This window comes from Penicillium cinerascens, assembly GCF_028974065.1.
Source record: "Penicillium cinerascens strain IBT 15544 chromosome Unknown contig_16_segment0_segment0, whole genome shotgun sequence".
In the NCBI taxonomy this organism is placed as follows: domain Eukaryota; kingdom Fungi; phylum Ascomycota; class Eurotiomycetes; order Eurotiales; family Aspergillaceae; genus Penicillium; species Penicillium cinerascens.
In genome coordinates, this window is record NW_026695286.1 from 2926340 (window position 1) to 2951529 (window position 25190).

General features: G+C 53.3%; 6 protein-coding genes across 6 annotated transcripts; 3 read left to right on the plus strand and 3 right to left on the minus strand.

Moving 5' to 3' along the window:
- Positions 1–1415: 1415 nt before the first annotated feature.
- N7498_001099 (LMBR1 domain-containing protein) lies at positions 1416–3537 on the minus strand (the record flags this gene model as incomplete). Its single annotated transcript, XM_058448162.1, has 2 exons — positions 1416–3174; positions 3230–3537. The coding sequence occupies 2 exons, from the start codon at positions 3535–3537 to the stop codon at positions 1416–1418; spliced, it is 2067 nt and encodes a 688-aa protein (XP_058313573.1).
- Positions 3538–4841: 1304 nt separating this feature from the next.
- Positions 4842–9604, plus strand: N7498_001100 (uncharacterized protein; the record flags this gene model as incomplete). The annotated part of the gene is made up of 3 exons (XM_058448163.1): positions 4842–5157; positions 5209–5311; positions 5378–9604. The coding sequence occupies exons 1-3, from the start codon at positions 4964–4966 to the stop codon at positions 9602–9604; spliced, it is 4524 nt and encodes a 1507-aa protein (XP_058313574.1). The 5' UTR covers positions 4842–4963.
- A 542-nt stretch (positions 9605–10146) lies between these two features.
- Positions 10147–11640, plus strand: N7498_001101 (putative nucleotide-sugar transporter; the record flags this gene model as incomplete). The annotated part of the gene is made up of 4 exons (XM_058448164.1): positions 10147–10254; positions 10307–10383; positions 10463–11302; positions 11367–11640. Exons 1-4 carry the CDS (start codon positions 10171–10173, stop codon positions 11638–11640), a joined length of 1275 nt encoding a protein of 424 aa, XP_058313575.1. The 5' UTR covers positions 10147–10170.
- Positions 11641–12369: 729 nt separating this feature from the next.
- Positions 12370–15130, minus strand: N7498_001102 (AP-1 complex subunit gamma; the record flags this gene model as incomplete). The annotated part of the gene is made up of 5 exons (XM_058448165.1): positions 12370–12465; positions 12520–14629; positions 14689–14877; positions 14931–15054; positions 15121–15130. 5 exons carry the CDS (start codon positions 15128–15130, stop codon positions 12370–12372), a joined length of 2529 nt encoding a protein of 842 aa, XP_058313576.1.
- A 2518-nt stretch (positions 15131–17648) lies between these two features.
- N7498_001103 (putative sterol o-acyltransferase (APE2)) lies at positions 17649–19521 on the plus strand (the record flags this gene model as incomplete). The annotated part of the gene is made up of 6 exons (XM_058448166.1): positions 17649–17764; positions 17836–18279; positions 18331–19041; positions 19088–19343; positions 19397–19438; positions 19495–19521. The coding sequence occupies 6 exons, from the start codon at positions 17649–17651 to the stop codon at positions 19519–19521; spliced, it is 1596 nt and encodes a 531-aa protein (XP_058313577.1).
- Positions 19522–21421: 1900 nt separating this feature from the next.
- On the minus strand, positions 21422–23071 carry N7498_001104 (J domain-containing protein; the record flags this gene model as incomplete). Its single annotated transcript, XM_058448167.1, has 1 exon — positions 21422–23071. One exon carries the CDS (start codon positions 23069–23071, stop codon positions 21422–21424), a length of 1650 nt encoding a protein of 549 aa, XP_058313578.1.
- Between the last annotated feature and the right edge of the window lie 2119 nt (positions 23072–25190).

The window sequence follows — 25190 nt, forward strand, 5'->3', positions numbered from 1 at the left end:
CCCGTCACGTGTCGGTACTAGCCTTCCATTGAGCCTCCGGGATTCTTCATCCGCAGGCGAAATATTAGCTTTTCGTAGTTTTTGCAAATCTGTATGGGTATTGGCGCTATTCGATTTAGCACTTCATTCTATAGGGCCCCTTAGTTGGTAGACGCGCACTTTTTAGTCTCAGTGGCCCAAATGACGATGTATATATATTCATTGACGAACACCCTGCCATATATCGAGAACAACGCCTCCAACTAGTCTATCTGACTGCTATAACGACATACCCAAGCCGAATATATAGGCAAATAAAAATAAAAATAAAAATAGTAAACAGAAATTTGTCCAAGTAAGAGTAAGAGGTATAGGATTGGAATTGCCGAGACTGAACTGTGCAGGATAGAGCGGTCGTATGTGACACGAAGACACAAGACAACACGACAAAATACAAAATTGTAGATTCCAATAATTGAGTAACACAGCAGCTGGGAGGTACCATTAATCCAATACTTGATGAAATTATCCAGAAACTATAAGAAATATAGGACTTATACAACTAGGAAAGATACAAAAAGAGCAAAAAGGTATGCCCTCAGCCAGGATCGAACTGGCGACCTTCGGATGGCAATCCTGTTAACAGGACCGTCAAGGTGCGATGCTCACAATATGAGACCGACGTCATTACCACTAGACCATGAAGGCATTTGATGGAATTTGGCCCTACTAATAGTTATCTGACGCAGCAAGAAGGAAGCAAGGACGTCGATTTTTTTCCCATTCCGCGTATGTATGGCCTAGTTCACACTTCTGCGTGAACTAATAGATAGTTCGCCACTCATTTCTAAATAATTCACCTCTCAAGCCTAGCAAGTCTACTTTAGCGCTTTTTCTACACCTACGTATAGATTTAGACAGGAATAAGAAGTGAGGATTGTCAGTCATCCAGATCCTGGCAAAAGGTCGTGATGTAGCAAGAATTCGTCACGTGCATCAATAAATGCCTTCATGGTCTAGTGGTAATGACGTCGGTCTCATACTGTGAGCATCGCACCTTGACGGTCCTGTTAACAGGATTGCCATCCGAAGGTCGCCAGTTCGATCCTGGCTGAGGGCATACCTTTTTGTCAACTAAAACTTTTTAGTGTGGGGAGCGGGACATGGGGACCCACCACCAATAATGACAGATCTAACCATGACCCATCGAAACTTGCAGATGGGAGTAATAAGTGAGAAACTGTGAATGAGATGTAAAGGAGAAGCAAGAATGTAAGTAGCTTCGAAAGAGTGAAACATTTTTCCAACAATCGTGATATTTACAACTCAAAGGAATTCTATATTATACACTGTCCAGCAGCGGATACGGAGCAATCAAGACCCAAACACCGCATCATGCAAAATACAATCCAACCGGGCGATACGTGCAACACCCTCTAGCCCAGGCGCAACCGACCAGGCACAGCCCGGCCTCCAAACAACCGGTTTATACCGCCGTCCTCAGTGGTGGTGTTATCGCCTGACATCCAGCGAGGCAGACGCAAGGGCTCACCACCATTAAACCATTGCGGGGTATTGGTGGTTTCAAAAGTGTTGCGCACACGGTGGGCAAAAGATTTGAAAAAGTTCTCTTCTTCTTCCTCGTCGTCAACCACAGTAGGAGCTGTCACGGGTCTTTGGGTTTGAGAAGTCCGAGGAGACCGCGAGCCCTCAGCAACCGGGACACGTAGCCGAGATGATCCACGAGAGTCACCCTCCTCGCGGTCAGACGCCCAGGTGGAACGACCACCACGAGAAGAGACGGCTAAGGTACCGTAGCCGTTCAGTTCGCGCTCGATCAGGTCCCGGCCTTCACGCCAGCCACCCATACCGTACCCGGCGGGGTTATTCTCGACATCGTGAATATCATCGTCCTCTGCAAGGCCGAATCCGCAGATGTTCTTAATACGACCGTACAGGTTGAAGAGAGTTGCGCAGATTGGAAGGAGAATGAAGATCGGGAATATGAAGTCGAACCATTTACCGAGACGCGTGAGGTTGATCAGCTGGCCGAGGAACTTGTAGAATGTGGTACCCCGGCGGAAATCCTTAGGCAGGAATGTCAAAAAGTTATAGGCGATGGGAACGGTCAATCGAGCGACGAGGCTGGCGTACCAGCAAGCACTCTCGCCATAGGTATTGCGGCGCACGAGGGCCCGGTTGCCCCACACCTGGACATCATTGACACCTACGAGGGCTGCAACGCACATGTATAGCAGCCACGCAGAGGCAATGACCTGGTTGCCAAACCCAAGAGGCTTCTCGTCCTTCCACTTCGGTACCACAGTCCAAGTCACGGCGGACAGTTGGGGCGCCAGAGACTTGATCAGTTCCGACCAGACGATGCACACGGATGCTACCGCGAAAAAGGCACCAAAAGCGAGTCTCACGGTGGGGATAATGTTGTAGTAGAGCTGATAGCGCATGTATGGGGTCAAAAACTTCATCTTAGGAAGGCAGGACGACCGGCGCGGAGCCGGTGCAAACTCGAGCTTCTTCGACGCGGCGGAGTTCATGATGGTTTCTAAGTCGGCTGCAGATTGAACCAGGCGATCCCACTCATCCACAAATCGTGCCTTCATATGTCGCGCGCGCTGCAGCCGCCTTGTCAGGTCTGCCAGGTAGCGCTCCGTAATAACCGACGGGATGGTGGCAGAAGTATCGGCCGACTCGAGAATCGGGACGCGCACATCGGAAGAGCCGGAGCTCTCGGCTAGATCCTCAATCCATTCCTGGAAATCACGAGCGGTCCCAGTCTTGCGTTGCTGCAACTGATCAACCTGCGAGTTGAGATTTTCCAGTTCGTTGACCGCGTCCATCAAGCGCTCATGCACCTTGGGAGCATGTGCCTGAAAGCGGCGCAGCCGGCCGCTGATGTTGGCGTTTCGGAAAAGATTACGCGGGATCGAGACCAAGCCGTGACCCATCAGGTAGATGGCGAGCACAAGACCCCACACGTATGCTAGGGCCATCACCAGACCCTTGATCGAGGTGAAGTCAAATCCATTGGAGATAGAGACATAGATAAGCCCCACAGTTGCGCATGCCAGGACGATCAATTGGTACCGGGCATTCGAGCGGAGGGAGTAGAGGATACGGGCCTTGGGTTCGCGGTATCCGGAGTCGACGTAGTCGCCCAAAAGCGGAAGGATGGCCCTGTAGACATCAAGTTAGCGACTGGAAGTATTCGAGTCGCATAATCATAACATACCAAGTTAGCATGAAGATCAGCCAATAGGCGATGCGCCAGCACACCAGGACCACGCGATCCGGCAACCAGATTGCCTTCGGGCCGGTGCCATCTCGCGAACTGGAGGCTAAATCGATCGGAACCAGGAGAACAACGCTGGCTGGGAGAGCGAGAGCCAGAAATATCGGTACGAGGATGTAAGCTGGTGTGGCGCGAATGGTCACAAAGCGGCGCAAGAGCAGCAAAACGAGGACGGAGATCGAGCAGAGGGCCAAGGCGAAGAAGACGTTGGAGCCCACGGAGACGGGCGGAACGGAGACGGAGAACATGATATAGGAGAAAGGGAAAATAAACAAGTGAGAATGTGTCTAGCTGTTGCTCATGGCGAGGATGAAGCTCCGGAGAAGTGTGGAGGGAAGTTGAATATAGAAATAGAACAGTTGACGTTTCCAGGGGAGTGAGTGGCTGACTTAAGCTCCGGGGGCTACGCAATGCGCCTCGGGTAGCGGTACACACTCCACCACATTATTTTGCAACGGGGTGGAGGTACTGGTACTTGGGTGACGCCTCAAATGCGGGCCCCATTGGACCAATTGGGGCGGCCGGATCAGGCCAGGGCCAGAACGTCGATCTTGGGGATGGCCGTACAGTATATTCATCGCAAGGTGTATACATACCCCGATGTAGGGTTATCCGTATGTAGGATAAGGCATTTAGCATTTGGCATTTGTCGAATTGTTCTCAAAGACAATAGCTTCAATAGCTCTTTGCCATAGGATCAATAAAGGTGTGTAACACCGATACCGGGAGTTTCCATACATTACGCAGACAGAGACGATCACGCGGCTCTTGTGCCTGGCCTTGTGACCTGGAATGACATGGCAATACCATCGCAATACAGCCTTACCAGTACACCCAATTCGTCACCAGCTTCGAAGGTGAATTGCGATTACTCTCTACAGTCCTCTTTTTCCTATCCTCCTAGTCATCTTGTCTTCGCCATCTTCTTCTCCCCGTACTCCAGTTGTACTTTAAATCTTTTTCTTTTTCTTTTTAGCTCAGTTTCGCGCCTCCGCCCGTTTTCCCCGGCCACTCCACCCGAGTGTCCTGTGCACTCTTGAAACAACCTTTGAGACCCAACCATCAAGTCTTCCCTCCCAACCACCCCCTTCCTCCACTCTTTTTTCGAAATTCACCCTTCCTCGTTCGTATCCCGAACGTGGTGTCCTCCCGAATTTGTCTCTGCTTCGTCCACCCCATCGGCTTTTGCAGACACGACGGGGGACAGACCGGTGCGACTTAGGAGCTGCAGCATCCCTGTCACGGATCGCATCCACCCTACGATTGCGCCCGTCCACCTCATTCGCTCCAATCCTCATCCGGGCTTTCGTCAGCGAATCTAATCCAATTGACGCTGGTGCCCGAACGCCTTGCTTTCTCGCCGTGCTCTTCGCTCGTTGCTCCTCCTCCACTCTCCGGCTCTCCGTTTGGGCCATTTTGAATTCATCCCCACCCTCCCTGATCGACTCAACTCGGCACGGTTCCACACTAGCAGTCGCCTTCCTTTTTTTCCCCCCTCCACCGCCGATCTGCGTACCGACCGCTATTCCGAACCTGCGTCTCTTATCGATCTCGCGACTGTCATTGTTTCGTCTTAATCACGCCGCGACACGGACACACCGTCCAGCGAATGCTGATCGCAACGACCACCCCTTCGCGGATTGATCAGTGATCCCCATTAATGGGGCTTCGGTCATGAATCCCGCTCAGTTCCCCAACCCTGGCGGGGGCATGCCTGGTGCGGTCACGCAGGGCATGCAGCCGCCCAAGAACGAGAATGCCCAGGCCATCATGGCCCATGTCGCCCATGTGTTGTCGAACCAAGGACCTTATAGTGGATGGAAAGCAGAGGTTCCGATAAAGGCGCGGGCGATGAACGTGTATCAGATGTGCGTTTAGCCCTTGGTTCCTTCTCCTCATGCATGCTTACACCTCCCTAGGATTACTTCCCTCCGTCTCATCCAACCTCGGATCGATATCAACCAGGCCGCACAGGCTGCGCTGAGCTTCGAGCAGAAGTCCTTTCAAAAGGCCACCGAACGGGTTTGTCCTTTCCGCCCGTACTTTGAGAAGGGAAAATCATGCTGACATCGTTCCTGTTCTTCACAGTCCGAATATGATAAGGATTGTATGGAGAAGCTACTCCACATCAAGGATACTCGACAGAGACAGGCAGCGGTCGCGATTCAAAGTGGCATGATACCCCAAGGGGGTGCCATGCCGAACCAACCTCAGGGTGCTTTTCCGCAGCAGATGAATCCGAACATGCAGACGTCACCCGTTCTGGGCCAGCCCCAGATGGCGATGGGAATGAACAATATGAGCCAACAGGCTGCAATGCAGCAGCGCCGACAACAGTCAGCCGCGATGCTCCAGCAGCAGCAGCAGCAGCAACAACAACAACAGCAACAGCAGCAGCAGCAGCAGCAGCAACAGCAGCAACAACAACAACAGCAGCAGCAGCAGCAGCAGCAGCAGCGAGCTCAGCAACGCCCCGGAAATGGCGCCCCTCTTCCCGATGACCTGAACACGCTCTCCCCGCAAGAACTCGAGCATGTGGCTCGACTGGCTCAACAAATGCAGTCCAAGACCTCGCCTGAAGACATGGAGAAGATTAGGATGAATCTGTCCAACATGAACCCAGACCAGCAGCAGTACTTGGCTCGAAAGAACATGGATCCGTTGACCTATTTCTTCCGCTCGCAAGCACTCAACCAGCTGAGAAGACACCGTCGCGCTCGCATGGAGATGGGTCGTGGCCAAAGTGCTAGCGTGGACGGTATGATGAGTGGTGGTGATCCTATGAACAATCCTCAGATGTTCCAAAACATGATGAACCTCCAGCGCAACTCAGCCTTTTCTGGTACTCCCGGCCAGGGTCTTGATCCGTCGAACGCCTTCATCGGTAATGTGGAGAATATTCAGGGCCAGCAAGCAGACGGGCTTCGATCACAGGAAGCGGGCCAGCTTGTCGTTCCTGCCAGCTCATCGCAGATGAACCACCAACAGTTCCCAAACCAGCAGAACATGTTCCCCCAGGGAATGGGCCAGAACGGCCAAGCCAACATCAACGGCGCCGGCGTTAACCCTCACATGTTCAACCAGCAGCAAATGCAGAATGGCAACCAATTCCAGGCCCAGCAGTCCCAGGCACAGGCTCACGCACAGGCTCAGGCTCGTGCCCAAGCAGCCCAGAAGGCCCAGATGGCGATGTCAGCACATGGTGGTCAGGCAAACCCCCAACCACAACCCCATCTCTCCCAGCAGAGCCCAGTGATGCCAATGTTGAACCAACCAATGCCCGGTCAAATGTCTCCAGCTCAGGTCCCAGCTCAATCTCGACCTCCATCCCGCCCACCAAACATAGGTCAGCAACCTGGTGGAGTCTCGCAGCCTGGAATGCAAGCTCGACCGCAGATTCCGGCGAACCTTCCCCCGCAGATCAAGAACCAGCTACAACAAATGACTCCCGAGCAACTCAATGCTTTCTTCTTGAACCAGCAGCGCCGTGCCAGTATGGCAAACAACATGGCTCGAGGCAACGCTCCCCAGCCGCCCGGCTCCCTTCAGCAGACCGCATCACAACCTGGCCAGAACCCGGCGATGATGAATGGACAGATGGGAAACAATCGCATGAGGAACTCCATGAGCATGCAGCAGGGCATGAACGCAGGGCAGGCCCAGGCTCAGCAGCTTCAAGGTCAGCAGATGACGCCGCAGCAACGGCAACAACAGCAGCAACGACAGCAAGAACTTTACCAGATGCAACTGCTCCGCAACCAGAACAACGGCATTGAGATGAACCAGGATCAAGTCAAGCAAATGGACCAGGTCCCCTTCCCGCCGTCCCTTCTCAGCAATTCGTCTTCTCAGGTGCCGAAGAACATCAAGTCCTGGGGCCAGCTTAAGCAGTGGGCGGCTTCGAACCCGCAGGCCTCGAACGGTGTCGATCTGCCAAAGCTCATGACGCTTCAGAAACTTCATTTTGCGCAGGTTGTCAGCAATCAGGCCAAAGACCTCAATGCCCAGGCCGCAGGACTACCTTTCAAAGGAGCCCAAACACAGGTGGCAAACACACAGAATAGCGCACAGAGTTTCCAGCCCGGCCAGCAGCCTCCTTTAAATATGCCAACTATGCGTGCGATCACGGCCCAAGACATTCTGATGGCCCGGCAGAAAATTGGACCCAATTCTCACAACTTCAGCGACGATCAGATTCGCGAGATCCTACGTAACCGTCAGAGACAAATTCTCATGCAGGCGGCTCAGAACCGAGCACAAATGACTGGAAACATGGCATCGGCTCCGAATCAGTCCATCTCACAGCCTCCCATTTCCGTTCCCCAACCCGGCCCGCAAGCTAAGCCTCCGATGCCACAACAGCAACAGCCCCAGCCAGCCGAGCCTGCGAAGGCGCAGACTGCAACCGCAACCAAGGGGGCAAAGGGACCGACGAGCAAACCGGCTTCGAAGAAGCGAGCCAACGCTGATGAATCTGCTGAGACTCGCGCCACGGCCACGCCTCAACAGCCTCAACCAGCAGCACCCCCTAGCGGGCCTTCCAAACCTGGCGTTCAGTTCACACAGGAGCAAATCGCCCAAATGAGTCCGCAGCAGCGAGCACAAGTTGAGGCTCAATTCCGTCGACAGCAACAAATGCAGTTCCGCGGCACGATCCTCAACAGGGCGGCTGCAGAAGAAGCCTGGAACAAAAATCTACCGCCCAAGGTCATGGAGGTGTACACCGATATCGCCAAGAACGCACCCGCTTCGAAACCTATTCCCGTTTCTCCAGAACAGAAGGCGATCATGACCCAGCAGCTGCGTGACTCCCTGGATGTGCTTGGTCGATTGGATGTTTTGGTGTTGCACGGATTCCCCCGGTTACAGGGCCAGGAAAAGAACGTGAGGAACGTTCTCGCGATGCGAATCCAGTTGATGCGGCAGTTCAAACCGTCAGCCGAATGGATTGTCAATGATCAGTTTACCATCACTCCGGATTATTTAACTGGTGCAATCCTGTTCATCCGAAAGCTGTTCCAGGTTATGATGGTTCGCATGAATCAGCAACGATCCAACGCCAACCAGCAACAGCAACAGCAACAACCTCCTGTATCGGGTCCTCCGAACACGCAGGCTGGCACCTCAGCATTAAACGCGACCAATCTCCAGCAGCTGCAGCGGCAGCAGGAAGAAGAAGCCCTCCAAAGAGCTCGTCGCGCCTCCAGCCAGTCTGCAGGCGTCGCGCCAGCGCCATTTGGGGCCCCCTCTCCCCAGGGAGTTCCGCATGCATACGGCCCCGGTGGTCTCGCACCCGAGAAGCTCAAGCTTCCTCCGCCTAAGAAGAGAAAGCAGTCCCATGCCGGCCCCAGCGCATCTCCCGTGCAGGCCAGCGCTCCTCCCGCCGCCGCTGCAAAATATAAGCAGGACGTGGCAGATGCCAAGTCTCAAGCTGCGGCTTTGTCTCGAGGAGGGCCGTGGACATGCTCCGTTGCTGAGTGTCCGCATCACCTCCAAGGTTACACGACCCAAGCCGGGTTGGAAATGCATATGAAGGACGATCACCCGCCCGAGGAAGAGGAGATGCCTGAAGATGTTATGCAGTTTTACATGGACAGCATTGACATTGGCCTGGGTCTTGACCAGAAGACCCTGCAGGCCAAGGCGGTTGCTACCGTAGCGGTATCTGCCCCCAACAACCTCAGTGTGGCATCTCCTGCCAAGCCGGCCCCTGCCACTCCCACCGCAACCCCCATGCTGCGCACTGCTAGCCTCCTGGGAGCAAAGACCGCTTCCCCTGCCACATCGGCTCAGCAGCTCACTCCTGGCCAGGCTGGCAAGAATCTCAAGCCTTCGCCCGGCAAAGACACCCCGAAGGATGTCAGCAAGGATGGCATGGCGAGAGACCCGTGGGCGGATGCGCCGATGTCTCTGGAGAAGATCCACGATACCTTCCAGCCCGTTTTCGCGGAGTGCCGACGCCGCGAAATGGGTTACGACCCCTTCGAAGAATTCATGAATGCCGACATGTTCTCTGGAGAACAATCAGACAGCACCCCCGACTCCCTGGACGTTGCACTGGCGACTCGGACCCCCGAGGACAAAACCAACATCGAGACCAACCAACCCGTCAACTGGCAAGACTGGATGCCCTGGGATGCCGAAGCGATTGAGGCCACCGAGGAGTGGATGGGGATTCCCTCAAGCATCGCTTTCGACAACCAACTTCTTAATGGTGGTGGTGACACTCTCCAAGTCGACTTCGAGCGTCTCCAGCGCATGTACCAGGAGTCGAAGAACCTCGACAGTGCCAATCTTGCTATTCCCGCCTTGTGATCGACACGAGTCTTTTCACATATCTTTACATCACAGTTAATATGGACCGATATCACGACTTTGTTTCTGGCGGCTTTACGGCGTACATAGGATTTTTTCTCTCTTTCCTTTTCAGGGGCGAAGCATGTGTACAATACCCAATGCGGGACTCCAGCTTTTATGTCTTACTTTCGTTTCTGAGCGATGTCTATCTTCTTCTTTTCTTTGTCTTTGTGATTTCCCACCGAGCTCAGCGAGGGCGTTCTTGAGGGGGAAAAGATGGGACTTGTTCGCCGCTGGAAAAGCGTGATGGTTCATTCGGCAATTATTTGGTTTAGCTAGTAGGGTTGAATTAAACCTGCTTGCAAATATTGTTTCTTGTAGAGATCCCGATCCCGATCCCTCGTAGACACCTGTCGCGTATCTCAACCCATCAACTAAGCATAGATAGATCGACGTGAGACCCACTCGGCATACCACGAGTCACGTCAGCTGCCGCTTATCACGCGATAAGGTTCTCCGCTTTGTTCAACCTCTCCAAATCTCTCCTCTTCTCTCCTCCCCAACTGTTCTTCACCACGGCAATCATGGCAGGCCGTAGCTTCATCCCATTCCTGGTCACGATGATGCTCGTGACCGGAGTCTGCAACACCATCCTCAACAAATACCAGGTGAGCACGAGTTCCCCTCCTACCGGGGGTCCCCAGCTAACACCGAACAAAGGACATGCAATGTGTACGGAACTGTGACTCCCCCGATCCCAAGGAGCGGAAGTTGTTCGAACAGCCCGTTATTCAGACGTATGTGTATATCCGAGGTTGGCACCGGAAGCGTGCGGGCCGTGACTCGCACGAGACGATAAGCTAATCCATTGCTCAGAGCGCAAATGTTCGTCGGTGAAATGGGCTGCTGGCTAGTCGTTGGGTTGTCTATTCTTTACAAGCGCTTTGTTGCGCCCCGATTATCCCGCAATGCATCTCCTCTTCTGGCCGGCGGCTACCGCCCTGTGCCCGAGGAGGACGGCGACGATGACCACACGATTGATGAACCGGAGGACCAGAGACATCCCAAGCCTATCCACGGATATGGCAATCGGATCCCGCTTCGTGGGTGGCGGATTCTCCTCCTTGCTGCACCCTCGTCCTGCGACATCGCAGGCACGACCCTCATGAACGTGGGTCTGCTTTTCGTGGCGGCGAGTATCTACCAAATGACACGCGGGGCTCTGGTTCTATTTGTTGGGTTATTCAGTGTTATTTTCCTCCGTCGCAAGCTCTACCTGTACCAATGGAGTGCGCTGTTTGTCGTTGTCCTCGGCGTCGCACTCGTGGGACTTGCTGGTGCTCTTTTCAGCGGCGATAGCGGCCACGATCTCACGCAGGATGACGATGTCTCTGGCCAGGTCGCGAATACCCCTCAAGCTGTACAGACGATTATCGGGGTGCTGCTCATTGCCGCGGCGCAGATCTTCACTGCCTCGCAGTTCGTGCTGGAGGAATGGATTCTTGAGAACTATGCCATGGATCCTATCCAGGTTGTGGGCTGGGAAGGTGTCTTCGGGTTCTCGGTTACCCTGATCGCTATGGTTATTCTCTACATCGCCGTTGGAAGCACCGAGGCTGGTCGCTACGGCTACTTCGATATGAAGGAGGGATGGCACGAGATGATTACGAACCGCGCTGTTGCTGTTTCCAGCATGCTGATCATGATCAGCATCGGGTATGTCTCTTTCCCTTCTGCATTTCCTCACTAATATCACATAACACTATTAACACAATACTAGCGGCTTCAACTTCTTCGGTCTGTCCGTCACCCACTCGGTCTCCGCCACCTCGCGCAGCACAATCGACACATGCCGCACACTCTTCATCTGGGTCGTCTCTTTGGGTCTGGGCTGGGAATCCTTCAAGTGGCTACAAGTTGTCGGTTTCGGCCTGCTCGTCTATGGAACCTTCTTGTTCAACGACATCGTCCGGCCCCCGCTCAAGGCTTGTCTTCCGAGTAATGGGAGAGAGGGCGAGGTCTTGCTCCCCGAGGAGCCGATTGAGCATATCTAGATCTACCATGAACCTTCTGTCTGTGATACGAATGAAGACTTGCATGTTGGGCTATGAGAGTCGAAGCTGTGTGCTTCGATGCTTTGGATACGATCTTGCATTCGGATGCTTCTCTGGAGTTATTTGTTTCTGACACTGTCTCTGGGAGATATATGGGCTTTTCTTTTTGCATTGATGGTTGTAGTATTTTTGATATATCTATAGAGCCTCGTGGCTTGACTCATCTCATTATCCGCTGACTCTACCTGCAATCATTGAAATACCTTATCTTTGGTATCGAGTAGTCACCCCAGGTATTCTATAGGAGATAAAGCCCAATTTTGGGCTCTATTAAGACCTCGGCAATGGCTCTATAAAAACCTTTTGTGGCTACAGCTCGAAGATTCTCATTCTTTGACTTATCGTACTCCAAACAGAAAACCACTTCATAAAACGCCCCAATCCTGCACCATGCAACACAGGCTCATGCGTTGAATCATCTGCTACCGAAGCATGTAAAAGAAATAGAATCACCTTCCCAAAAGAAGGCAAAGCAGCAACGGAACATGGAACTAAAATGTCTAAACGGGGGTCCATAAAAGTGACTAGGGGTGTGGGCGTATAGAACGAGGTGCTGCATGAGAAATTAGACATTCATCCGCCCGACATTTTGAAGCGCTCTGCTCTTTCTCCATTTTATTCAGTCAAGATCCAGGGAAGCACAGCCAAGTTTTCTCTTCAAGACCTGATTTACGGCTCGGTCCAGTCAACCTGGTCGGTGACGCTGTTCCCACCGTCACGGCAGGATGTGACGCGCAGGCGTAGGCGGAGTTTGGGAGGAAGGGCCTGGGTGTGTTTGTTAGCTTGGGTGCTCAGTAGGGAAATGGAGATGTTGCTTACCCCATTCACTCCGGTCACGCGCATTGTCTGCGTGCCCTCGTCGCCGGCATCGAGCTCGGCCTTGCTGATCGCGCTCAATTGCAGCTTCTGGCTTTTGGGTACGGCAGCCTGAAGACCGACGTTGGTAAAGCGGTCGAAGTTGGACTCGTTGCGGAAACGGGCCATGATCTGCGCGTTGTTGCCGCTGCGCTGGACTGCCAGAGCAAGGGAGAGGCCGTCTTTGCTAAAGACTGTGTGCGCAGGCGTCGAGACGGAGCCGAGAGCGGGCGAGGATGAAGGCGAAGGTGCAGCCGCCCCGCCACCCAGCAAGTCCACGAAGGCAGATGAGGGCTGCGGTTGCGGGGAAGGTGAGGCACCGTTGGAGCCGAACATGTCCATGATGGAGTTGGTGTTCATGCTGTTTTGGGCGGGAGCTGGGCCAGGCGACGACATGCCCGAGTCGCCGCCAAGGATATCTGCCAGCAGTTCGGCGGTGTTGGACCCGTTGGATGTCGGGCTGGTCACTGGAGCTTCGTCACCTCCCATCAGGTCGAGAAGCAGATCGTGCTCGGCCGGCTTGGAGGCCTTGGTGGACTTGCCGCGGAGGACTTTGCTCTGGCGCTTCTTGGCAGGTGCACCGAGAACACGCTGTTCCTCGCGAATCTCAGGTGCGGGCATCCGCTCGAGCACGCCGCGGCGAATCTGGTCATAGCCGAACAGGTTGGTGTATTCGACAGCACGTTGTTGAATCTCGACGCTCAAGTCGGCAGTCCGGCCGGTCAGGAAACGACGCAGACGCTCGATCTGAGAGGGATCGGACATGCGCACGGTAAGCTTCATGGATGCAGTGGTGATGTACTCGATGGCAGTCTGCGTGGCGTAAGTGCTGTTCAAGATGTTGGTGAACAGATCCACAATATCGCTTTCCCGGACCTCCTTGACCAGCTCCTCCTCCTCGTACTGGCCACCCTGCAGCAGACTGTCGGCATATTCGCCAATGGTCCACGTAGCAGCCAGTGTCAAACCCTCTTGCGAGATATCTTCTTTCAATGACGAATAAAGCTTCTGAACGGCATACGTCTGCAGCTCGGGAGTAGTCGCAATGAGACGCACGAACGACGAGAGAATCTGCTCCTTGACGTAGTTTCCAGCCAGCTTGAGAACTCGGAGAATGGTGTCCATGTGCCAGCGCTTGTTTGGGGCAAATCGATCAGCGGCGATGCCAATCTGGGAGGTCATAATCGGCTTGAATTCGTTGTCGGCGACCTCCAAGAAAGCTAGCAGTTCCCGCACGAGCACCCGTACATTACTCTCGTTGATCAACATGAAGCTGAGATCAAGAGCACGTCGGCGAATACTGATGTCGGGATCCCTCAGACATTCCAAGATGGTATTGCGATGTCTTTGCACTGCATTGGGTTCAATCGCAACGACCTTGTTGAGCGTGTTCAATGCAACATAGCGGATGTTGTTGTCTTTGTTAGCCAAGAATTTACCGAGGATATTGACGCCGAGAACTCGCAGACCAGAGTCGGCCTCAATATCCAGGATAGTGAGCACGGCCTCGTACAGAATAGCGTTGCCCACGTTCTTGGACGAGTCGGTGTTGGTGGCCACCTGGGCCAGGATGTCGTTGATCAATTCGCTGGTTGCCGCATCTCCTCGGCCCAAAACCCGCAGGAACCGAAGAATCTTGACTTGCAAAAAGGGATCTGTGATACCAGAGACATCATGCTCCGGTGCATATCCAGATGTTGTCAATCCCTTCAAGGCGCGGACGAGGCCCCCGGCAAGGGGCCGGAACATCTCAATCACACCCTCCGGCCCTTCCCCTTCCTCCTCTTCCGCCTCACACAGATCAATAGCAAACGTCAAGCCGCAGAGCAAAACGCCGTGGTTTCGGTCTGACAGTAAAGTCTTGGCCTTCTCCAAAAAGTGTTCGTACAGGTCCGGGACCTTGCGACATATCCGCATGGCACAGATGGCCGCTTTCCGGCGAATGTAAGGGTTCCCGGTGGACATGAGAGACTCGACTTGGGGGAATAGATCACGGGACATCTCGATGGAGGCGATGTTGCCGAGCGCGCAGAGGGCGAGGCCGACGATATACTGGTTGGAGTGGTTGAGATCACTGCGTGCTTGTCAGCATTGCTTCCCCGTCTATCGCCCAGCTTATGACATAGTACGCACTTTCCAAGCGAATTGGTGACGAGTGTCAACACCTCCTGGTTCTCGTCAAGCAACAGCATCGTCCCCAGGTAACCAAGGCGCTTGTCAGCGAACCGGTGTGAGGCGAGTAGTTTCAGGCATTCGATCTGACCAAAGTGAGTCCGCTCTCCCAGGGTGAAGAGGTACAGCAATTTGGCCACATTGTTCCTCCTGTAACAGCATTAGACGGGGTTATGGTAATGAATAGGGTGCGGTGACGGTACCGGATGCCGGAGTCGTGGCTCTCTTCGCGAAATGAAGCTCGAATGGCGGCGCTTTCTTTCTGAATAACGGCCCGCTCATCGGCTATTGTCTTGGCCGACCGCACATTCCGAATGAATTGCTTGACTGTTGGACGAGTTGGGTTAGAGGGTCTACATCGTCAGGGGAGAGGAGGGGCGGCGGGCAACGTACGGGAAGACATGGCGGCCACAACCCCCCGGCGGGGTCAGGGAGGTAAAGGGGCAAATGAAAGGGAAATAGATAAAGTCCGCGGAGGGACTCAAAGATAGTGCGGGCAACTCGTCAGAAAGTGAAGCATCTAGCACCCGGTCTGAACTGTGCTTTATTATGAGCCCGTGACTTGGGTCGACCTGGCTTCTTGGCGCGGGAGGACGCGCTAGTCCTTATATGGAAATAGCGCGGTTGTTTCTTTGTGGAAGGTCACATGACACTTTTGACCCGTGAAACAAGGTGTTGAGAATGGCTCAGCACATGGGCTCTGACGTAATAACGGGTCCCTGCTAACGTAATTCACGGCCAACCCGTTAACACGGCCAACCCGTTAGCCCCACCAGAAATCGCGCGTCCAGTCCTACCTACCATCTTCAACTACCCACCATGCCACCAAATCGCTCTGAATCCTGGCATAAATCTGCTGAGCAGGAGGGCAGGATCCTATTAGCCCTTCAGGCGGTGCAAAAGGGCCAAATTAAATCTCTCTACGCCGCAGCGAAGCTATACGATATGCCCTACACTACCCTCCACGACCGCGCTACCGGAACGTCTCCACGCGTCGATAAACGCTGGCATAGCCATAAAATGACACAATTAGAAGAGGATTCGCTTACTGAGTGGATCATCTCTATGGATTCGCGTGGTGCAGCACCTAGGCCCTCTACTGTGAGAGAGATGGCTAATATCCTACTGGCCACTCGTGGGATTCACCCTCCGCCTACTGTAGGCGTGAATTGGACATCATCCTTCGTTAAACGCCGCGAAGAGATCCGCTCGCGCTTCTCGAGACGCTACGATTACCAGCGCGCCCTGAATGAAGATCCGAAGTCGATACGAGAGTGGTTTAATACCGTAAAGCGCGTGGTCGATGAGAATGGGATACAACCAGAGGATATTTATAACTTTGATGAGACGGGCTTTGCGATGGGCCTTATATCGTCACAGAAGGTGGTTACGCGAGCTGAATACTACGGTCGGCGCTCTATCTTACAGCCAGGAAACCGCGAATGGGTTACTGCTATCGAGGCTATATGCGCCGATGGCTACGCACTACCGCCATGTGTGATATTTCAAGGCAAGGTTTATATTGCTGGCTGGTTCGAATCAAATCTGCCTAGCGATTGGCGGATTGAGGTCTCGAATAACGGCTGGACTACCGATGAGATAGGCCTTCGCTGGCTACAGAAGCACTTCATTCCATATACGAATTCGCGCGTACGAGGTCGATATCGGCTATTAATTCTTGATGGCCACGGTAGCCACCTTACACCTCAATTCGACCGAATCTGCGCTGAGAATAATATTATACCGCTCTGTATGCCTTCGCATTCTTCGCATTTACTCCAACCGCTTGATGTTGCGTGTTTTGCTCCGTTGAAGCGCGCATACGGTCGCTTCGTGAGCGACCTCGCCCGATATGGCTATAACCACATCGATAAGCTCGACTTTCTCGCAGATTACCCTCGGGCGCGTATCGAGGCGTTTCAACCGCAGACTATCCAGACTAGCTTCGCTGCTACTGGTCTTACACCGTTTGACCCAGAGCGTGTGCTTTCTAAGCTCAATATCTCGCTCCGAACGCCAACACCGCCAGGAAGCCGACCAAGCAGCAGATCTAGCCAATTCACACCAAAAACGCCTAAAACAGTGATTCAGCTACAAAAGCAGGCTACCTTACTCAAGAATCTATTGAGACAGCGGTCAAATAGCCCTCCGTCACCCTCAAAAACTGCTGTGGATCAGATTATCAAAGGTGCTTATTTATCGATGCATAACGCTGCGATACTAGCGCAGGAGAACGCTAGTCTACGCAGAGCAAACGAGAAGAAACGCCAGAAACGTACACGGTCGAATCGACAAATAGCACATGAAGGAGGCCTATCTATCGCAGAGGGCCAACTGCTAGCTCAGCAGCCAGATCAGCCAGTTGAAGATAGCCCGGTGGTATCGCGTGAGGCAGGCGAATCAGCTAGTCAGGCAGATTTGCCACGCAAGAGGGCTCCGCCAAGGTGTAGCGGGTGTGGGGAGTTAGGGCATAAGATTAATCGTTGTAAGAAGCGCTAGTTTGAGATGAATTTATACTTTCTTGGTGGAGTTATCTTGAATAGAAAATTGGTAATGGAGGTGGACTAACGGGTTGGCCGTGTTAACGGGTTGGCCGTGAATTACGTTAATCTGTTTTACCTTGGGGTAGCATGGCCAAATAAAAGAGCTGCCTACATATACTTGCTGCTAAGGCCCTGCTATGTAGTATTTCTTGGTCACCCTGTACGTAGAATAGCTCCGGTGGTTTTCATTCGCCGTAAGGCAGACCGTTGACGTAGGGGCCCCGTTACTCAATACTCTTTCGGCGGCGGTGTCCCCTCGGACGCCAAATTGATGTCTGTACAAAAACTGTTTACTCCGCTTGGGTCTAGTGGGTCTCTCTTCACCATCATTTCGGATGGGACCCCTTTCCTCGATCCTACAATTGCATACCCTCTAGGATGTCCACTGCCGTCTCCCAGAATGCGTCCGCCAACCTGCGGCCGCGCGCCGTCCTCATCCCCAAGGCAGACGTGAGTCTCACGCCGCCCGTGGATAAGCTTGCTGCGGACGCCAGGTAGGTCGCTCACAGGCTAAAGCTTCCTTGTCATGTTGGTGCATTGGCTTATACAGGAGCTTCCCATGCAGTGGCCGCTCTACCCCCGTCCCTGAAGATGCGCCCCCTTCGGCGCATTCAATCTCGACGGCCCGCAAGCAGGTGCGGGCTCGGAATCGCCTTTTCTATACCATCGACTACGTACCCCGCGTATCCCATTTTGACCCCGAGAGCGATTATCACAACTTCCGCGGCTTCTTCATCCTTTTCTGGATCTCGCTGTTTATCATGGTGGTTACGACCGTGCTGCGCAATGTCAAAGATACCGGGTACCCGCTGCGAGTGCGGGTCTGGAGCTTGTTGAGTGCCAATGTGTGGGAACTGGCTTTTAGTGATCTCGCTATGGTGGCGTCCTCGGCGCTCGTCCTGCCATTGCACAAGTTGTATCGGAGCGGCCCGCGGTGGCTACGATGGGTTCGCGGGGGTGTGGTGGTACAGAGTGTCGGCGAAGCGCTGTGGCTAGCGCTATGGATCAAGTGAGTCGAGATTCGGCCAATCTCGAGAATTGCTGCTGATCAAACTAATAGCTGGCCCTTCATGCGCATTTGGACCTGGACCGCCCAGGTGTTCTTTACGCTCCACGTCTTGACTATCCTAATGAAGTTGCATTCATACGCCTTCTACAACGGTCACCTGAGCGAGACTGAACGTCGTCTTTCCGACCTCGACACATCCGATTCGATGGCACCGAGCTCTCCTGCTGCGGTTCGCTACCCGGAACCACAAGGACGCCGGCCATCGATGAAGTCGCTGCACGAGGAGGACACTCGTACCGAACCGCTGCTCCGTCTGCGCGATGATCTAGCTACCGAGCTAACTTCTCCCCTCGGTAACATCTCTTACCCTCAGAACCTCCACGTAGGCAATTATGTGGATTACCTCTTCTGCCCAACCCTGTGCTACGAACTCGAGTACCCGCGCCGAAGCGAGCGCCGCTGGACAGAGCTTGCATACAAGACCACGGCTGTATTTGGTTGTATTTTCCTGTTGACGCTGACAAGCGAGGAGTTCATCCTGCCAGTCCTTAACGAGGCCCACTCCCAGCTTGAAGCGTTTACCAGCATCGCCGATAAGGCGCTCGTCTTGGCTGAGACGATTAGCATGCTTCTGTTCCCCTTCATGATCACATTTCTGCTCGTGTTTCTGGTCATCTTTGAATATATCCTAGGTGCATTCGCTGAATTGACCAGATTCGCGGACCGGCACTTCTACTCCGACTGGTGGAACTCGTGTGACTGGTGAGTTGACTCGATCCAAACCCATCCTTCTTACTGACCATTGTAGGCTCGAGTTCTCCCGTGAATGGAATGTTCCTGTTCACAACTTCCTCTTCCGCCATGTCTACTTCCCAGCCCGATCTTACTTCTCGAAACCCGTCGCTATGCTCATTACCTTCGTGGTGAGTGCCGGCTTCCACGAACTGGTCATGAGCTGCATCACCAAGAAGCTGCGTGGATACGGTTTCATCTGCATGATGCTGCAACTGCCCATCGTGGCAGTTCAGAAGTCCCGCTTCTTCCGGGGCCGGACGGTCTTAAATGTGAGCCTTTGCCCCTCTATTTGATTGAGAACTTAGTTGCTAATTCCATCTAGAATGTATTCTTCTGGTTCTCGATGATCCTTGGCCTTTCGTTGGTAAGTGTACATTCTTCTTGTGGCGTCTTCATGCAGATACTTACAGGCAGCTTTAGATGTGTGTACTCTACGTCTTGGTTTAAAACCAAACTCTTTGAGCTGGGATAGATATTGATCAGGGATTGAAAGACTCGTGCTACTCAATACCCCTCTGCATTTGCTTTGTGATGGTTTTATTTAGTCTGACCACCCCCTATTGTACTAGTCCTTGTATATAATAGCGACTGTGTATCCTTGAATTGAGAATCATTATTATTACCTAACAAACCTCCCTGCCCTTGTTGCTCCCTTCGTTACAATCGCTTACAAGTGATTTGAACATTCGTCTGCCCATCCCATTCTCCCCACCCCATTGGCATATCTTCCCTCTGATCCTCATCTATCAGACCTTCCTGGATACCTCTATCAAGGGAAGAACCGTGCTTCAGTTGCCTCGTCATAGTTTCTCCCCGCCAAATTGCCTCTGAATTCAAGAAATAAACGACGGCGCCCGAAGCCTGAACATCTCCCGCATTGGATCCAGCCCTTTCAGTCCAAGACCGAGCTTTTCCATCATCACATGCCGATGTTTTTCTGAAAGAAGTCAAGTCTTCCGCCAGCTTCATACTAGCCAGCACTTCAGGAATGGGAGACCGAATTACTGCACTTCCCCAATGGCCTTCCCTAGCGCAAATCAGTCCTCCAATTTTGCAAACCCCGTCTCATCTCCTTCAAGCCCGCAACAGCGCTGAATTTGGAATTTCCATCTGCAAGATGAATGAGAACCTGGTGTGCGCATGCAACGTCGAGAACCTCATCTGTGACTGGAGAGTTCAACACGTCGGTGATCGTAAAGGATGCATTTGTAACATTTCAGGTCCTGGCGACGTCGTTTGCGGAGTCGATTGCCGTGGTATTGTTGTCGACCCTAATGAATTCTCTTTTCGGAATAGGGACTCCTAGGCCTAGTATGATAGAGTCCGCGCCGTAGCCAATGTCGAGAATCTTCATGTGTGATGATTTATGGTATGAAGTAGGCTGATGTATTGGTTGCGGTCCTGACTGAGTATATTCGCAACGTCGAGGGGGAGTATGACTCGGTTGATATTTGGAATATCTTTGATTGGAATGCGATGATAGATTCAGAAGAAGCAAAATTCCTCGATGTCAAACGGGTCAGCTTGAGTTATAAGTGACGAGGAAGGCTGTAGCGGGCTGGAAACGCGCAGTCGGACCGGTGGCAACCATATCACCCAAAAAGGACATATGGAGTACGATGGGCATCATTTGCCACGCCTTCCCCAGCTTGCGTGGAAGATCCCACGAGACTCTACGGAGGCCGACAGTTTTATAATAGCTAGCTCATTTGGTGGAAACATTTGACGGTAAAAGCGCACAATCTTCATTCTGATAAATGACGCACACCACCATCAAGTTATATTAACTTAGCTTAGTTCAAGTAACTTACTAAAATCATCCCTGCCCCCGAAACCAAAGAAATCAACACCTCTCATATCTCATATAATCTCATTTCAAAGAACGTCAATTCGTAAGGATATCCGGTAGGTTCCACGGGTATCTAACCATCTCCCCCGGAGGTAGGAAGCAAAAACGCAATATTAAGCCAGACAAAAGAAATGCAAATGACAATGCGCCATTGGGTGTTTGCGAGGTGTATATCGAAAGCAAATAACACCGGGGACCCTCCCATATTACGCCGACAAAAAGAACATAGCGCGTCAATCACGCAGCTATCAAAACCATCCCAATGCTTAGGGTTCAAGATCCAAGCCCAGCCACTTGCTATCCTATCTTCATTGGGACAATGAGAATGGACATGCGATGTAGTTGGAACCGGGTCTTTATGTAAAGAACTGGCGGGCAGTTCTGAAGTATGGACAAGGACAAGGACAAAGACAAGAAAAATCAAATGTGCATGGGCGTCAGAACTGTCGTGACTTGAATTGCGTATAATGCAGGGGTAGTCGTTTCTGGGATTATGCTTCAAGCATAGGCCGATTGCCGGCGAGCAGGCGCATGGCGAGGGTACTGGTCGGCGTACTGTGGACTGGAGCGATTGACATCGCTGGGCCGGATCTCACGGGTGTATTTGACGTCTTCGCCGCGAATGCGCGGGGAGTATTCCACGTCGCCGTGAGGTCTAGAAGGCCGCACAGTGCGCACCTCGATGCGGGGCGAGGCCTCGGACTTGTACTGAAAGGTGCTAGATCGTTTAGGTGGGCCCCGCGGGCGCTCGGGCGAAACAGAGCGGTACTTTGATTTGGAGGAAGGCTCGATCACCACCGGGTCGTCAATCTTGTAGCGTGTAGTCGTGGTTTTAGGCGAAGCGCCTCGCTGGGGCATTTCGGGCGTGCTGGGACTTGAGTAGCCGGAGTCGTAGCGCTTGGACGAACGTGAAGGAATTGATTCGCGAACTTGTTCACGAGCCATTTTCTCCAGAATTGGTTCCTCGCGACCGGATCCTTCGCGCTTACGAGTAAAGCCGGTGGACCCGGCGGTGGCGGCGCGGTGGAACAATGACGGTCGGATGGAAGCCTTGTGGCCAGGTGAGGTGGCAGTGGTGGGAATCTTAGGCGGTTTGAAGTCGTAGCTCCGCGAGGATTCCAGGTGTTCGTAGGAATTGTTGCGCGATGACGACTGATTCCTGGTCGAATGGGAGGACCGACCCGAGCGCCGCGAGGCGCTGGACTCTGGTTCGGTCGAGTCATAACCACGGGGTCGCTGTGGAGACCGGGAGGATCGCGGAACTTCATACTTGGACCGCTCAATGTGCTGCTCTGCCAGCGTTTGCCAGCCGTCGTGCTTGTTGGAGGCGTAGCGGTCAGAGTAATCATCCTCATCATCGTAGATACGTTCGTGGCGGCGAGAAGAAGATTCCGTCGGGCGGGAACGCGACTCGCGAGGCTCACGGGACTCACGGGACTCACGAGTCGTCCTGCGGGAGGCAGCTGGCTTCCTCGGGGGAACGTAGGTATCAGAGTCACTTGAATCGGATGGATCCGATACCACACGTGGGCTGAAAGATTCGTAGACTTCCTCATACTTGGCCGAGGCTTGGCGCTTGCGATCTCGATCCCGTTGCTTGGCCCGGTCGGCCTGTGTCGCTTTGGCGGACTCACGGTCATCCTTCGCTGCGCGGTAGCTGGTCGGGGGTACGCGGGACTTCTTCTTCTCTTCAGTTGGCTTCGCCTTGGGCCGTTTGCCATACTCATTGTCCTTGCGCGACATCGTCCGGGGTTCATCTGTATATCGCAATTCCTCGTCTAAAAAGACATCCACGGGCACCCGCTCTTCCACGATATGACCACCGCGCATCTCTCGGGCGTTGCCACTCCCGCGCGGTGAAGAATACATCGCCTCAGTCCGCCTGCGCTCCATGAGCTCACGCTTGAGATCAGCCAACTTCACCTTTTGGTCGTAGCGAGCTCGTCGGGAGTCATCTGAAAGGAGTTCGTAGGCCTGCTGCACACGTTGGAATTCGTCCTGGGCGGCATTGCGTTGCGATATATCTTGGATTTTGTCGGGGTGGCACTTGAGCACTCGTTTGCGATGGGCGGCTCGGATCTCGGAGATGGTGGCATCTTTGGCGACTCCCAACGCAACATATGGGTCTATATCGGGTGGCGAGGACATGATTGCAGTATGAAACCATCAACAGGTAGTGATAATTCAATTGAAGAGAGCTGGAGGTTGGAAGAAAAGAGGGGAGAGGGGAGAGGGGAATAGGCGGTGGAGGGAGCGACGTATATTATGGGCCCCGACTTTGCCGTTGTCGGTGCATCCAGAAGGCTCTCAGGATCAGGAGATGGTGAGAGGCAAATAATGAAGAGCTTAGAAATATTGCGGGAGATGTAGTCACTGATCAAACGCCCCGGGCCGGTACTATTCTTTTAGGGAATAGGCAGGGATGGGTCAGACAGTATAAGCCACTCCAAAGGCCGAGCCACCCGGTAGCGATGTAACTAACTATTCGGGCGCGGGAAAATGAGATAATAATCAGGGACGAACAGGAACTGGACATTCCAATCCGCCACTTGTCAGGAAGGATGGGAGAGTGGCGGATTTGCGGATATGCGGATTCCGACTCCAGGATGACAACAGACACGCCCAACGAGCCCGTTCAAATAGGCAAAGACAAATAGCAGGGCATCGCCCATCCATTCCTTCTCCTCTACGGCAAGGCGCCTGGCAATACCTCGCCACTGGCCGTCACTACATATCACTATGCCTTTCATCGGTTTCTCAAGCCCATTATTCTAGCCTGAGCGCTCCACCCGATTTGCTGCGCTGTCCACCAATGACGCTGCGTCCGAGAAGAGGCATTTTGTTCGCCTTGGAACGCGGTGGAAGCGGGGCGATCAATCACCACGAGAGGCCTGCGTTGTCGCCCCATTCTCTCTTTTTTTTAATTCTTTTTCGTTACTTTTTTCTCTATGTAGCTCCCTCGATCAGGCAGTCCCGCTCCTGTACAGTCCAATGACCCCCGCATAGGGCGCCTTTGGCTTTGCCTCGTCCTGGCTGTCGACACTTGGCCGCAACGACTTCCCTGCTGGGATAGATCTGACTGTACTGTACCGTACTGTATCCTAGGTCCTCCAGGGTATAGGGACGGTGCCTGTGTCGTGCCTGATCCGTGGATCGCGTGGAAACCCCGGGTGGTTCCGTCGACACCTTATTTCGTGGCTTATCTGACCACGCACTCTCCGTCTGCACGGTACAGTAGAACCTTGAGTCCCTATATATAGAACTCACCGCTTCTCTACATGACGCGGTGCCTTGCTCTTACTCATCGTTATTCACCATGACCGTCGACCCTAGGGCTTCAAGTGCCTCAGATCATGTCAAACCTTTACTTCGCTGACTGTACCTAAAGCTGAAAGTACTAGTTCTGCTGGGGACCCGAACCAAGTCCTCCAGCTGTCTGTCCCACCCGGACCCATGATCCAACGTGTCCATCCGCCCCTCCCCCCACCCGAGACGGTTCACTTTCTAGTTTCGGACGGCTTGTCATCTGGACCTGATGCGGCGGTCAGGGCGGCCTTTCATCTGCAAACCCATCAGCTGCATTGGGAAGATAGTTAGTGTAACGACTCAATTGGAAACAAGATCCCGGCATCTCGGTCATTTGACGTGTGATAGCAAGTGCAGCTGTCCACCGTATCTACCCACCTTTCAGTCCGGACCGCCACACCCTGCTCCCTGACCTGGGTAAACCTCCGATCCCATCAAAAGTGCCTCTCGCGTCGCACAAAGTGTCTCGATCTGAACAGGGTTCCAACCTTAAGCGTAAACTTGTCCGTAGATCCGAGAGCACCTCGGTCGGTTCAGGATTGGCCTAACCCCTAACCTGAGCATTTGAACATGCAGAGCCCCTGTGTTTGAACCGGCTGCAAGTTTCCCCCTGCGTCATTTGAATCGGTGTTCAGACCCACGACCATTCAGGCGCCTCGATGCGATATGCAAGAACTGAGAGTCGGGTCCTGTGAAGAATCTCCATGATCGGCCTCGCATGGGTCGCATCCGGTGTCAGAGAGTTGGTGGGAGGCCCGTGGCCTGGTTGGTTCGTGGCCTGGTTGGTTCGTGGCCGCCTGCCGTTATCCCTCATCGTCCACTCAGGGGGCGGCTCCACGCGCCCAGTGTTTCTGGAAACCTGGACCATTTTGAGTTCTTTCGATTTCCGCTGCAGATGACAGAAGGTGTGATATCACCCTTTGTGATGCGCCAATTTCGGGTGTTGCGATCTGTCAGATGC